General features: G+C 36.5%; 1 protein-coding gene across 1 annotated transcript in view; it reads right to left on the bottom strand.

Annotated features, from left to right (window-relative positions):
- FAP (fibroblast activation protein alpha) overlaps positions 1-13,173 on the bottom strand; it is a 71,166-nt gene extending 57,993 nt beyond the window's left edge. The window contains exons 1-2 of the mRNA XM_060015694.1: positions 12,991-13,173; positions 12,574-12,658 (exon numbers count right to left, since the gene is read on the bottom strand). Of these exons, the coding sequence (XP_059871677.1) occupies positions 12,574-12,658; positions 12,991-12,996 (91 nt within the window). The 5' untranslated portion in view covers positions 12,997-13,173. The remainder of the gene's footprint in view (positions 1-12,573; positions 12,659-12,990) is intronic.
- Positions 13,174-13,543: the final 370 nt, after the last annotated feature.

Genomic DNA, 13,543 nt, shown 5'->3' with positions numbered 1-13,543 from the left:
CTAATATCCCACATATGAATAAATAAAATTTATAAAAAAACAAGAGTTTCAAATTATTTAAAAAATTCCTACTCATTTTCCTTTTTCAACATTAATGATCATGCTGATCCTTATCAGATTTCCCAAAAAGATTTCAAGGGTTAGTTATTTACTCTTTTTAACCTCTAATTTAGATTATCCTCAAAAGTTACATGAGATTATATTTCATATTACTTCCCAGTTAGTCATTTATTTCAAATGGGTGCATAGTAGCTATAAATACCAATGATCTATATAGAGAACTTAACATATGTCATATTATAACTCAATATCTATAAAGCAGTTTAAATATATATTAATTGTACTACTAATTACTGTCATGATAATAAGCCCCACCAGCGCCAATGAAGTGATAAGGGAATATACAGAACACATCCAGAGGAGCCAGCTGTGTTTATGCGGAAATAGGCTTGTGGCACAGATTTGGGGTAGGTGATTACTCCTAACCTCACATGGGCTCAGAAGGTGTGATTATCCTGGCACCAGGCTGGGCTCAGAGTGATACCAAATCAAATGGGGAGAATTTAAATTAGGCATTCTTTTCTTCCTGCTGAAAATGACCACATGTTCATAAATGCAATAGAGTAATGTATCTGCTCTAAGACAATGCTTTAGGTCACATATTAAGAGTTATAAGACATGTACTTAGAATTTCCAATCCAAGTTCTGGTTCTTTGTACCAGCTAGGACAGTGCTCGGCATACAGTGGAAGCATGATAAATATTTGTTGAATGAAAAAATAAATCAACTGGACAAATTTTATTTTAGTTTGTTTTCAGTAATTCTCCCCCGAAGATACACCTGCCCTTACTCTTTATCCTCCTGTCCATGTTGTAAATTTCATGTATAATTCTACCTGGACATGCCATCCTTTAAATATGTATCAAAATTTTGTCCTTCGAGTTAGCTGGAGTGCTTGTTTGAAAAGCAAGTTTCCCAGTCCTTATCTCAAATCTACTGATTCAGAATCTCTGGGGATACGGCCCTGATTTTCAGTTTTTACCAAGCCCCACAGGTGATTCTTCTGCAAAGAATCCAAATTTAGTGATTTCACTGAATCTATTGTACTTGGTTCAATGTTCTCCTGTGCCTGTTGGTGGAATTGCTCCTTGCTTATAAACCCCTGGTAGGTGGATGGGTCTGGCCTGCGTAGCAATTCACACTTCATGGACAGGCCACAGCTAATGTTAATCATGGCTTTCAAGGAATGTTAACGGTCGCCTGTAATGTTTATGTCCCTATTCAGTCCTCTTGCTCATTGTCCAGATGGACTCTTCCTTAGGTACATTCCCTCCTCTGATCCTTGAGCAGTGGAGAAAGGGCAAAGGGAGTGATTCTGCCCCAGATTAGATTTAAACAAGATAACAGGGAAAGCACTGGTAGGGGAATGGGTCATTGTTTTCTAGTGTTTTGAATGTGTGTATGTGTGTGTGTGTTTCTGTGTAAGTCAGTATAAAATGCATCTCTATGGCATCAATCACACTAAACAAGTTCTAGTCACCTGAAAAATATTCCACTAATAATTACTGAATGAATACGTGGATTTTCATGCCTTTTTCCAAATAATGTTTTAATGTTGAATTATGATCTTTTGATTATTTTGGAAGTTTAGTTTTGGCATCTATAATTTTTAAACTCTAAGTAGCTGAGCAGAAGTAGAAAAGAATTCTGAGAGCATATCTCTCTTCTATACGTAACTGACACCACTTAACACTTAATTCTTGATAGAGCCCCTATAGTCAATTTAGCTCATCTTTAGCACAGTTATTTATACACTGCAAAACACTCCAATTTACTATAGTTTAATTATTTGCATTTTCAACTTTTTAAAGCACAGCTGGAAATTATTTCAATTATGAATCCAAGAAATGACAATTCACAGAAATGATTCCCAAGTAAATAATGATTCACTATTCTCCTAATTCTTTCTTAAAACTTTGTATTTATTCTTTATTAGGGTTCTATTTCTATTTCTGCCATTTAATTTTCTAGTCCTAAAAAATTACAAATAAGTATCAGAACAGAGACATCTGATGTCAGCTCTAATATTCAGCATAAATTAAATGAGAAAATATGGTTTATTAAGTTAGCACACGAATGGCTGGTAGGTCTTTTTGTTCTCACTTTCATACTTGTTTTGGAACTGATGCTTATGAGGCCACTCCAATGAAAGTGACGTGGGCTCCCAGGCACACTGCACCTGTCTCTCTGCTGGCTCTGCAAAGATGTTGTCCTCAGATAGGCAATGTCTCCAGCCATTGCATCAACTCATGTTTGTTTTTGGAGTGAGCACCACAGGGGCAAATGTTGGAGATATTTGGTTGGGAAATAAACTATTTAAAACTAATATTATATTTGGGCAAAGACTGACAACTTTGAAAAACATGGAAGTGAGGTAGCTTTAGACCAGTAATAAGTGTTATAATTTACTAAGTTCTAATAAGTACCAAGCACTCTGCATGCGTGGTCCTGTGAAACACTCACAGCAACTCTCTAAGTATTATTATTAACACCATTTTACAGATTAGGAAATGGATATTAGAGAGTTAAAGTAACTTGCCTAATACATAACAGAGCTGGGGTTTAAATCCAGCTCCATCTAATTTTAGAGACTGGACACTTTACCACTACCTTTTGATTTAAAGTGAAAGCATACGTGTGATATAACAAGACAAAACAAACACAAAAATAAGGTCAAGAACCAAGCAACACACAAGGGGGGTTAAATAATTATACCTCAAAATGAACGTTAAGAGAAAATGAGACCATTTGAGTTTTGTCAAAACAAAGAGTTCGCTATAAGCTTTCAATGTCTCACTGAAGAATGTAGTAGCTCTCAGTTCTGAAAGAATTTCCCATGGTTCTCTCTACAGGTAGCACTGATCAACATATGTTATTCAAAGTTATTGTCAGGTTTAAGTTCATTTTGTGTATTATGTTATTGTTGTGCTATGTTAATTAGGGCTATTTTTTTCGTGATCTCTGAAGCGGTAAATGTCATAGGGTATGGTCAACATAATGCACAAGAACATGGTGGTAAATGCCAAATATTTTGGTGACCCTGAAGATGAAAATAAACCTCGTCTATATCTGAAGGCCCACTCAGTCTGCTTTGCCAGCTCATCTTCCTATAATCTCTGCTTTAAGTTGTGGTGTGGCTTATATTCGTTTTACTTGGGACCTCAGAAAGAGTCACCTTCCTCAACCATTTAATTCTCCCAGGGTTTCTATCACATCTTGTTAGCTGGCTCACACCCACCCCCACTGCCACCCCTCACCCCTCACTGGATTCCTTCTCTGAGATCCAGACGATATATTAAACTTCCTCTTTAACACCTCCACCTGCATATCTCACAGGCACTTCAAAATCAGTATGTCTAATAGGTAACTAATGAGAACCTACTGTATAGCACAGGGAATTCTACTCAGTGCTCTGTGGTGACCTAAATGGAAGGAAATCTGAAAAAGAGTGGATAGATGTATATGTATAACTGATTCACTTTGCTGAACAGCAAAACTAACACAACATTGTAAAGCAACTGTACTCCGATAAAAATTAATTTTAAAAAATCAGTATGTCTAAAGCTAAGAAAAAAGGAATTCCATGCTGTCCCTCCAGATTTCTGCAAGTCAATGCAACTGTCGTCCATGTAGTTCCTCAATTCAAATACTTGGGAGTTATTCTTAAGCTCACTCTTCTTTTACTGCTTTTGTCCAGCACCCAGGTTTGACAATTCTATCTCCAAAATCTCTCTCAACTCCCTGCACTTCTACTGAACCTCCAAGGCCAAGCCATTTCTCACTAGGCAGGCTGTAATGGATACCTATTTGCTACACCTGTAATTTCATTCCTAGTATTTCATTGTGGTTTTGATTTACATTTTCCTAATGACTAATAATGTTGAGTCTCTTTTCATGAGCTGATTGGTCACTTTCATATCTTTTGGGAGGTAAATGTCTATCCTTTGTCTATTTTTTGAATTTGGTTATTTGCCTTTTATTATTGATTTGTAAGAGTTTTTTAAAAATATATTCTGGATGCAAGTTGCATATCAGATGTATGTATGTGCAAACATTTCCCCCCCATTTTGTGGGTAGTCTTTTCACTTCCTTGATGATAGCTTTTGCAACCAAAGTGTTAAATTTCAAAGAAGTCCAATTTATGTACTTTTTCCTTTGTTGCTTGTGCATTGGGTCGTATCTAAGAAACCACTGCCTAATCCAAGGACAAGAAGATTTATCCCTAGGTTTTGTTTTTAAGTGTTTTATAGTTTTAGCTCTTACATATACGTCTTTGATCCATTTTGAGTTAACTTTTATGTATGGTGTGAGGAAGTGGGTCCAACATTTTTTACCTGTTGATATCCAGTTGTCCAATTGTTGAAAAGACTTTCTCCATTAAATTGCTATGGCATCCTTATTGAAAATCAATTAACCATAAATGTAAGGCTTTTACACTTATTTCTGGGCTGTCAGTTCTATTTGATTGATTTATGTGTCTATTTTTTTTTTTTAATTTATTTATTTTTGGCTGCGTTGGGTTTTTGTTGCTACGCTCAGACTTTCTCTAGTTGCGGTGAGTGGGGGCTTCTCTTGTTGCAGAGCACAGGCTCTAGGCGCATGCGTTTCAGTAGTTGTGATACGCGAGCTCAGTAGTTGTGGCTCACGGGCTCTGGAGCTCAGGCTCAGTAGTTGTGGCACACGGGCTTAGCTGCTCCATGGCATGTGGGATCTTCCCAGACCAGGGCTCAAACCTGTGTTCCCTTCACTGGCAGGTGGATTCTTAACCACTGCGCCACCAGGGAAGTCCCTATATTTCTATCCTTATGCCAGTATCACATGGTCTTGATTATGTAAGCTTTGTAGTAAGTTTTGAAATAAGGAAGTGTGATTCCTCCAACTTTGTTCTTCATTTTCAATATAGCTATTATGGATCGCTTGCATTTCCATATGAATTTTGGAATCAGCTTGTCAATTTCTGCAAAAGAAAAAGTCATCTGGGATTTGGATAGGGATTGCATTTAATGTGCAGATAAATTTGGGGAGTATTGCCATCTTAAACATATTGTTTTCTGATCTATAAATATAGGATCTCTTTCCATTTATTTATATATTTTTTGTATTGTTTATTGGTAATGTATAGAAATCCAAATGATTTTTTATATATTGGTCTTGTGTTTTGCAAATTTTCTCAACTTGTTTATTAGTCCCAATATTTTTTGGTGAATTCCTTAGGATTTTCTATAAACAATGTCATCTGCAAATAGAGATAGTTTTACTTTTTCCTTTCCAGTCTGGATACTTTTTATTTCTTTTCCTTATCTAATTGCCCTGGTTACAACCACCAATAAAATATTAAACACAAGTAAGAGCAGACATGCTGTCTTGCTCTTGATCTTAGGGGAAGAGCACTGAATCTTTCACCCGTATGGTGTTAGCTGTGAGGTTTTTGTGGATGCCCTTTATCAGATAGAGGAAATTCCTCCTATTTCTAGTCTGCTGAGTGTTTTTACAATGAGAGGCTGCTGTGTTTTGTTAAATACTTTTGCTGTGTCTATTGAAATGACCATGTCATTTTTGTCCTTTTTTCTATTAATATAGCTTATTATAGTAATTGATTTTTGGATATTAAACCTTGCATTCTTGGGATAAATCTCACTTGGTCTTGGTGAATAGTCCTTTTTATACATTGCTGTATTTGACTTGCTAGTATTATGTTCAGTGTTTTTCCATTTATATTCATAATAAATACTGGTCTGTAACTACTATTGGTCTGTAACTTCTTTTCTTGTAATGTGTTTGAATATTTTTTGTATCACAGCAATACTGGCCTTACAGCGTGAGTTGAGACGTGTTCTCCTTTATTTTTTGGAAGAGTTTGTGAAGGATTGGTAATAATTCTTAAAAAGTTTGGTAGAGTTTACCAGTGAAGCCAGCTGGGCTTGGGGTTTTCTTTGCAGGAAGTTAAAAATCACTAAATCAACTTCTTCAGTTGTTATAGTTCTATTCAGGTTTTCTATTTATTCTTGAGTGAATTGTGGTAGTTTGTATCTTTCTAGAAATTTGTTCTTTTCTTCTAAGTTATCTGATTTTTTGACAGTCTTTCTATCCTGTTCCTTTAAGGAGTCCTATCATATCAGTTTTTCTACCGAGTATAAAAACCATAATCAGTTTGAAAAAAATTTAATTTAGATACTAAGCAACCCTATTTTTTTTATTATTAACAGGAATAAAGGTTAATAAAGATTGTAAATGATTCTGTTTTTACTACATAATTTTGGTTAATTCACAAGGATACTAAAATGAAAAATAAATTCTTTGCTCTATATATAATAACCAATAAGTAAGTAAAAGACTGATTAGTATTGATTATCCCATTGAAATATTATTTTAATTTATGCCTAACATGTTGCTAGATTTTAAGGCTCAGTTTGACTGTCTCTGGTTCTTAAGAACCTTTAGCCTTGATTCCACCTCCCCTATTTGAACTTTAGAACATGTTTTTCTCAAGGACTATATGTGACTAGATATTCTTGTGTAAGTTGTAACAATTTGCTTTGGAAATCAGAGACAGGTAAACTCCTCTGCATAATAGGAGTCATCCAAAGACTTGGATTATTTTCTAAATTATTTAGAATTTGACAAAACTCAAAGAATTTTCCAAGATTCGCCTTCTGTGATTTTAAAATCCAAGTGCAAAATAGAGAAATGTAATCTGCAAGGTTGATGTGTTTACACTCAACTCAAAAGCTCTGTTATGTCCATGAACTTTCTGAAACTTTTCCTCAGCACTTTAGACTTCCCCATATTTCCTCCAAAAGAACAGTGAATAAATAAGCTTAAAACTCTTAAGATATTTGAGGGAATCTGTTTCACAGTTCTGAATGTTGATACTGGGAAAATTTTAAGCCTTAAAAACATATTCACATCTCCTTTGATGCTAATTTGGTCTCACAAATATCTTATTTTATAAAAAGTGGTTGTTGAGGTTATAATAGTAGTAATAGTAACAATAATGATAATAGTAACAATGGTTTTCTGCCCAAAATATAGACATTCTAAATGATATTTATTCTTATAAAATATTGATTTATATTCTGTCTAAATCATCTGTGACTTCAGATATATTCTGAAATAAATTATATAAGGTATTACTTACCTAAGTAAGCAATCACTATAAATTTTACATATGTGTGTACAGTCATAAGTACATATGTATATATGTATTTTCCTGTGTTCATTTGTTTACATAATTTTGGCCTCACAGCTATCACTTTCCTTTTGATTCCTTGAACTTCCCAAATATACTTTCCTGCTTCAGAGCCTTTGTATCTGCTTTTCCCTCTGCATTGAGGGTCTAGACCCCAGCTTGCGTCCTTCAGTCCTTAAGGTCTTGGCTCAAATATAATCTCAGAGAAGCCTTCCTTGACCACTTCTGTTATGAACTGAATTGTGTCCCCCCAAAATACATAAATTGAAACTCTAACCCTCAATGGAACTGTATTTGTAGATAAATCCTTTAACAAGGTAATTAAGATTATGTAAGACCATAATGGTGGAGCCCTAATCTGATAGAACTGGTGGTGCCCTTATTGGAAGAGGAAGAGACACCAGGAGTGCACATGCACAGAGGAAAAGCCATATGAGGACAAAACAAGAAGGCAGCCATCTACAAGCCAAGGAGAGAAGCCTCCAGAAAAACTAAACCTGACTATACCTTGATCATGGACTTCCAGCCTCCAGAACTGTGAGAATATAAATTTCTGTTGTTTAAGCCACCCAGTCTGTGATATTTTGTCATGGCAGTCCTAGATGTCTAACACAGCCTCCACTCCAGTTGCTTTCTGTAGCACTTTTACGAATTTGAAATACTCTATTAATTCACTTATTTACTTGTTTATTATCAGATTGTCCTTTCCTAAGGCCAGAGACCTTGTCATTCATGCCTTATACCTGTGCTTAGTAGTTAGAAGGTGCTCAATAAATAATTCGTTGAACAAATAACCGAAGTATCCAGGAGCACAGTGGACTGGGTATTGTGGATAATGGATAACTATGGATGCTAATCTCTGTTTTTTCATATTCAGTAGATTGCTATTTTCAATCTCAGGAAGAATACTACAGCTTCTTCAGTCCAAAGGTTAAAAATCCAAGTGTTTATAGGAGTCAAGCAGATGTTGTAAGTGAATATGGTACCTTGTGTAAATAAAATAGAAAATATTTTCTATTTTCTATTGGGGTACGTAGCAAACTGGAGAATTCACTGTCAATCTAAAGACAACTGTTTCTCAGTCAACTATTACCTTGGGCCCAATGTTGCCAGATCTAATATTTTAAAAGGAGCCAAAAATGTACATTTCTATGTGAAATCTTCTGATTTTAAAAAGTTGACAACTAATACAAACTTGTATAAAACACTGCAGGCCAAAACCACCACCACCAACAACAACAACAATAAAAGAAAAAGTGTGCAAAGGTAGACAGGAGGACTTCAGGGAGATCTGAGGCTAGGCTAATGATGGTTCTCCTTTCACAGCAGATACTAGAGGTCCTCCCTGCCCAGGAGAACCTGGATTTCTCCACACTACATAATCTCCCTCTTCTTTCTCTCTCACTCAGTCTTATTCTGCATCCTCACCCACCTCAGCTTCCTTTATCATATCTCTTCCTTTTTTCAATCTTGCTTTTGCCTCAGAGCTGCCAATGTCCTTTATGAGGGCCTTGCACACAAAATTTCTGAAAAAATATTTGTTTTTGATCCAAGGAGGTGGGGGATAGGAACAGGGATGCTGCCCAGGGATAAGTACTCCCTACTCTCAGACTTAAGAAGAGCATTATTGAAATCAAAATACATCACACAGAAGGTCTAGTTGCCATCTTTGTGTGCTATGATGGAGAGCACAATAAAATGGTAGCTACCATTTATTAAGCTGCTACAAAATGTTAGAAATCTTAGAAAAAATAGTTAGTGTTTATTGAGTGTTTGCTTATCACCATGTAGGGAACTCTATTCTTGACAGAAATCAAGAAAAGTGCAGATAGCTCCCACAATTCCTTTCGCAAAGGTCCAGGAATTCAGAAACTATTAATCATGAAGCAAGGCCATATAGAATTTACTTGCAAAATTCTGTAGCTTCTGTTACTTTCCAATTCTAGCTTTTTGTGTGTTTGGTTTTTGTCTTGTCACCTCTGTATATCTCTTGAAACAAAAAGTTCTGTATTTATCCTTGGGGTTGGCGAAAACGAGGAAAAGGCGAGGAGCTTAGTTTCCACTCTTGGTTTGGTTGCATCTTTACACAGGAAGAGGAGTGATGCTTGGGAAGAAGAATCTCAAGAGAAAAAATAGAGACAGGAGAAAAGAAAGGGAATCGGTTGAAGGAGTAGTGTAGGCTGAGGCCAAGGAGGACGGCCTGGGTCTAAGGGGTGGAAACTCATATGTGTTTCCCATTCAGTGAAAATAAAAAAAGGAAAACTTGGCAGTCCCCAAAAAAGTTGTCTGTTATTTTTATGATTATGTGAGTGAGCTAAACGAATCTTTCTCATTTCACCATTCTGTTGCCCTATTTGTTCCTAAAATCCTGCCTGATTCCTCCAAAGCTCTTTTAATCCTGAGATTGGTGTTCCTGGGACCTGCTCCCTCCTTGGAAAAGCCCCTCTCTCTTCTTCTTTCACTTACACTCAGTGGTTTAAGTGAGCCGGTGGTCTAAGTGAACTCCTGATCTCATATTCGTGGTGACAACTGAGCATCCAGACTAGGTGCTTACCGTGCTTTCAGAGGAAAGTCTAAATCGCAGTATCTTTGTTTCCCCAACTAGCACAATGATGGGCAGGTGGAACTCAATTCATTGAGCAGGACTAACTAGTGGGACTTCATTTGTTATTATATAAATAAATGAATGAGTGTTTCATAATGGGGTCCTTAAGTTTCTCAAAGGAAGACTGTTCTTAATGCTGGTGCATAAATCCTGGGTTAGGAATACGAGGGCGCTTAAGGCAAATGGGAGGTAATCGGATTTCTGATGAAGTGTGAAAAGAAGGCTAAAGAGAAGCTTGTTTGGCTCTGAATTTTCCATTCTTCCTTCCCCTTTCTCCTTCCCTTCTCCTGCCTTGCCACCTCAGATCCTCCCTCACCAGCCACTGGGCAGATGTGAGACTGAGAACTGGACCTGAAGTTCCACACTGGGGATGGCTGAGGAGCAGGGTGTGAGGAGAAAAGAGGGGAGTCATCAGGGCACACTTCACATCAGGGCTGCCTGGACCACTGACTCAAGGCAAGAAGAGTCTCAACCCCGGTCCTGCTCAGGAAAGTAGATAAATGAACTGTCCCCTGTACAACTTACTTAACATTCTGACAAGTTCTGACATTCTGATAAGTTCTTCAGCAAACTTAGAATAGAAAAAGAATGGTATTATGGAAAAAAATAGTTCTCAGCTTTTTTATGATTTTCTGTTGCTGAAAGAGTACTAAAATTTCATCTGGGACTTCCCTGGCGGTGCAGTGGTTAAGAATCCGCCTGCCAATTCAGGGGACACAGGTTCGAGCCCTGGTCCGGAAAGATCCCACATACCGTGGAGCAACTAAGCCCATGCACCACAACTACTGAGCCCGCATGCCACAACTACCGAGCCCACATGCCACAACTACTGAAGCCTGTGCGCCTAGAGCCCGTGCCCTGCAACAAGAGAAACCACCGCAATGAGAAGCCTGTGCACCGCAACGAAGAGTAGCCCCCACTCACCAAAACTAGAGAAAGCCCACGCGCAGCGAAGAAGATAAATAATGCAGCCCAAAATAAATAAATAAATAAAATATTAAATTACTTCCAAAAAACTTATAATAAATAAATAAATAAAATTTCATCTGAAGCTTAAACTGATTATTTCACTCTATCTGAAAATTACTTTGCTCTGAGAATCTCCTGTTGGTTGAAACAGAAAATTAGCTTATAAAGAACATAGGACTTTTATAATATATGTAGATTATCACATATATCTATGTTAAACTTGGGGAGAGGGTAAGAATTGGGATTATATATAATTAGACAAATATCTATGAATGTGTATAGTTATATACTATAACTGTAGTGTATTTCTTATTAGAAATTATGACTCTATAATTCCAAAGTGCAAATGCAACCCATCCTTGCCTGTAGACAAGGTGCAGGTTCACCATAAAATCCACACACTTTTGTTCTCAGAACATTTGTTTCTGATGGAGCAAAGTGTCCATTTCAAGGACTGGGGAGTTTTCTTTAAAATTCAGGAACTAATTTTGAATGTATTAACATCCAAAGGGCCAATAGGAACTAATTTACTACCTGACAATTGCTGGTGTGAGGAAAATATGGCCCCCAAACGAGGAAAGACACCAGTCTGAAAATAATTTTAACTTGAAAAAATATAAAAAATGTGAACTCGGGCTATCTCAACAGCCTCAGAATAATCTTGTGCTAGCAGAGAGGAATGAGGACTGAAAATCAACACTGAAAATACAGGAACATTGCCTTCGTTTTATTGGTTAACCTCTTCATTTTGTAATTCTGTGAAAATCCCATGAGCATTTTGAATTTTTCAAAATATTTTTCTATATTTCATTTTTTAAAGCAACAAATCATTCAGGACTCATACTTTCTTTAGCTAAAGGCTTGTCATTGATCTTCCTTTACTGTCAGTTAGCTTTTAACCAAAGATATTTTCCACTTTAGCTATCATAAGATTTTAATATTTGCTGATACAAACTTTTTTCCTTTCCCTGGACCCCAAGGCAGAAGACCTGTTATTATTGTACATTTTTCCTGTTTAGAACTTGAGCTTCTTTTCAGAGTTTCATAAAAATCTATTTCTCTAATATCACTGAAATATTTATAGACAGGGTCTTAATTTAAATCCAAACTAGCCCCCAACATCAGTCTCCCAAGTTTTAGCAAAGTGAGATCAATCTTAATCTAAGCTTTTCTAAAAAGGATAAATTTATAACTAAACATAACGCTTGCTTAATAATATTTAGTCTTCTAACTTGATTTTCTTGGCTACTGCATCTAGAACAACAATTTCACTTTTTCTATGCAGCTATTCTCGAGATCTCTATTCTTGACTGCCTCCCTAAATTTTTGGAAAGACTCATAATAAAAATTTCCATAGGTTCTGTTTTAACTTTTCCATTCTTACTCATCTTTACTTTCCATGAGGCAATCCAATAACGAAAGCAATGTTAGTTAAAAATATTGTCTCTAAAGGCCTGTCAAAGCTTGGAATTTAGCACATACTTTGCAGAGATGTAGGGGTGATATAGAAGAGCACTCAGGTTTTTCTATTGCTGAAATAATGCTGGAAACCTCTTCCTACCCATGCCTTAAATTCCTCAGTATTTCTGGTTGCTCAACAACATATCTGGGAGCTTATAAGTCTTCTTAGAAATAACAGATTTACTTTGGAAAATAAGCACTTAGGAAATGTTCGATCACTTGTGACCAAGCACTAGTGCATTTTCCGAAGTATTCTAGGCAGACAGAGCAAATTAGAGAAAATTCTTACCTCTTGAAGGACGTAAAACAATGCACATCACCAATAAGGCAAGCACAGCAGAAGTGGCAACTCCAAGTACAATTTTTAACCATGTCTGCATAAAATAAAGAAAATTAGACATATAAATGGTTTCTGCTAAATAGTAGAATTGGCAAGCTTTTGTTTACACCTAAATCCTCTTTCTCCCTCCCCATAAAGCTTTTGATTGTCTTCCACTGATCTGGCTATAATTGCTGGAATTCTTCCAGCTCTGCAAGGAGAAATGTTTCTACAGTATATTTAGAACAAATTTCCCAATCCCAACCCACTCCAGGAAGTACATACTTATGTACAAATCCTCACCTTCTAAACGATAGAAAACTCTGATTGCGCTCAATTCAGCCAGCCCCCATGCTTTAGCAAGTATCTGAGGCTGCATATACTAACCTTCATTTTTTCCAGATGTTTTTGAAAGTTAGCTAATTCTGACTTCAGAGCGTGGGTCACCGGATCTGTGAAAACCGTTGAAAGAAGTAAGTCTGTCTTCGTAGTTGGAAGCCGAAGCTAGGGCAAGGGTTTTTTTTTCTTTCCACAGACTTTTGAATACCGTGCCAAATTTCAAAAGATTTCTGTAAAATCAGAAACAGATTTTGGGGGCGTTCTTGGCCTTGAAATGAACTGTGAGTGGCTCAAGGGAGGTTTTATAGCATTCTCATCCTTGTAAATTCTACACCAACATCTGCTTACGTTGCCACACAGAAGTTTTTTTTTTAATTATTTTTTACAAGTTTAGGTTTCTGTTTCATTTTCTTCTAGAAATCACTTACAGATCACATTGGCAAGTCATTGGGTTTTGGATAACCTTTCTATCTGCAACCAAAAGAAGAATTTAAAATAATATAAATTCCAGGTGTGTACAGTACACATATATCTCATTTTTAGCAGAGGGAGAAAATTAAAGTCACATAAGATTTTGTGAGAAAGACACCACATTACTGCA

The sequence above is a fragment of the Delphinus delphis genome, chromosome 7, assembly GCF_949987515.2.
Source record: "Delphinus delphis chromosome 7, mDelDel1.2, whole genome shotgun sequence".
Lineage (NCBI taxonomy): Eukaryota > Metazoa > Chordata > Mammalia > Artiodactyla > Delphinidae > Delphinus > Delphinus delphis.
The sequence above is the reverse complement of the archived record's forward strand: the minus strand, read 5'-3'. Positions and strand labels throughout refer to the sequence as shown.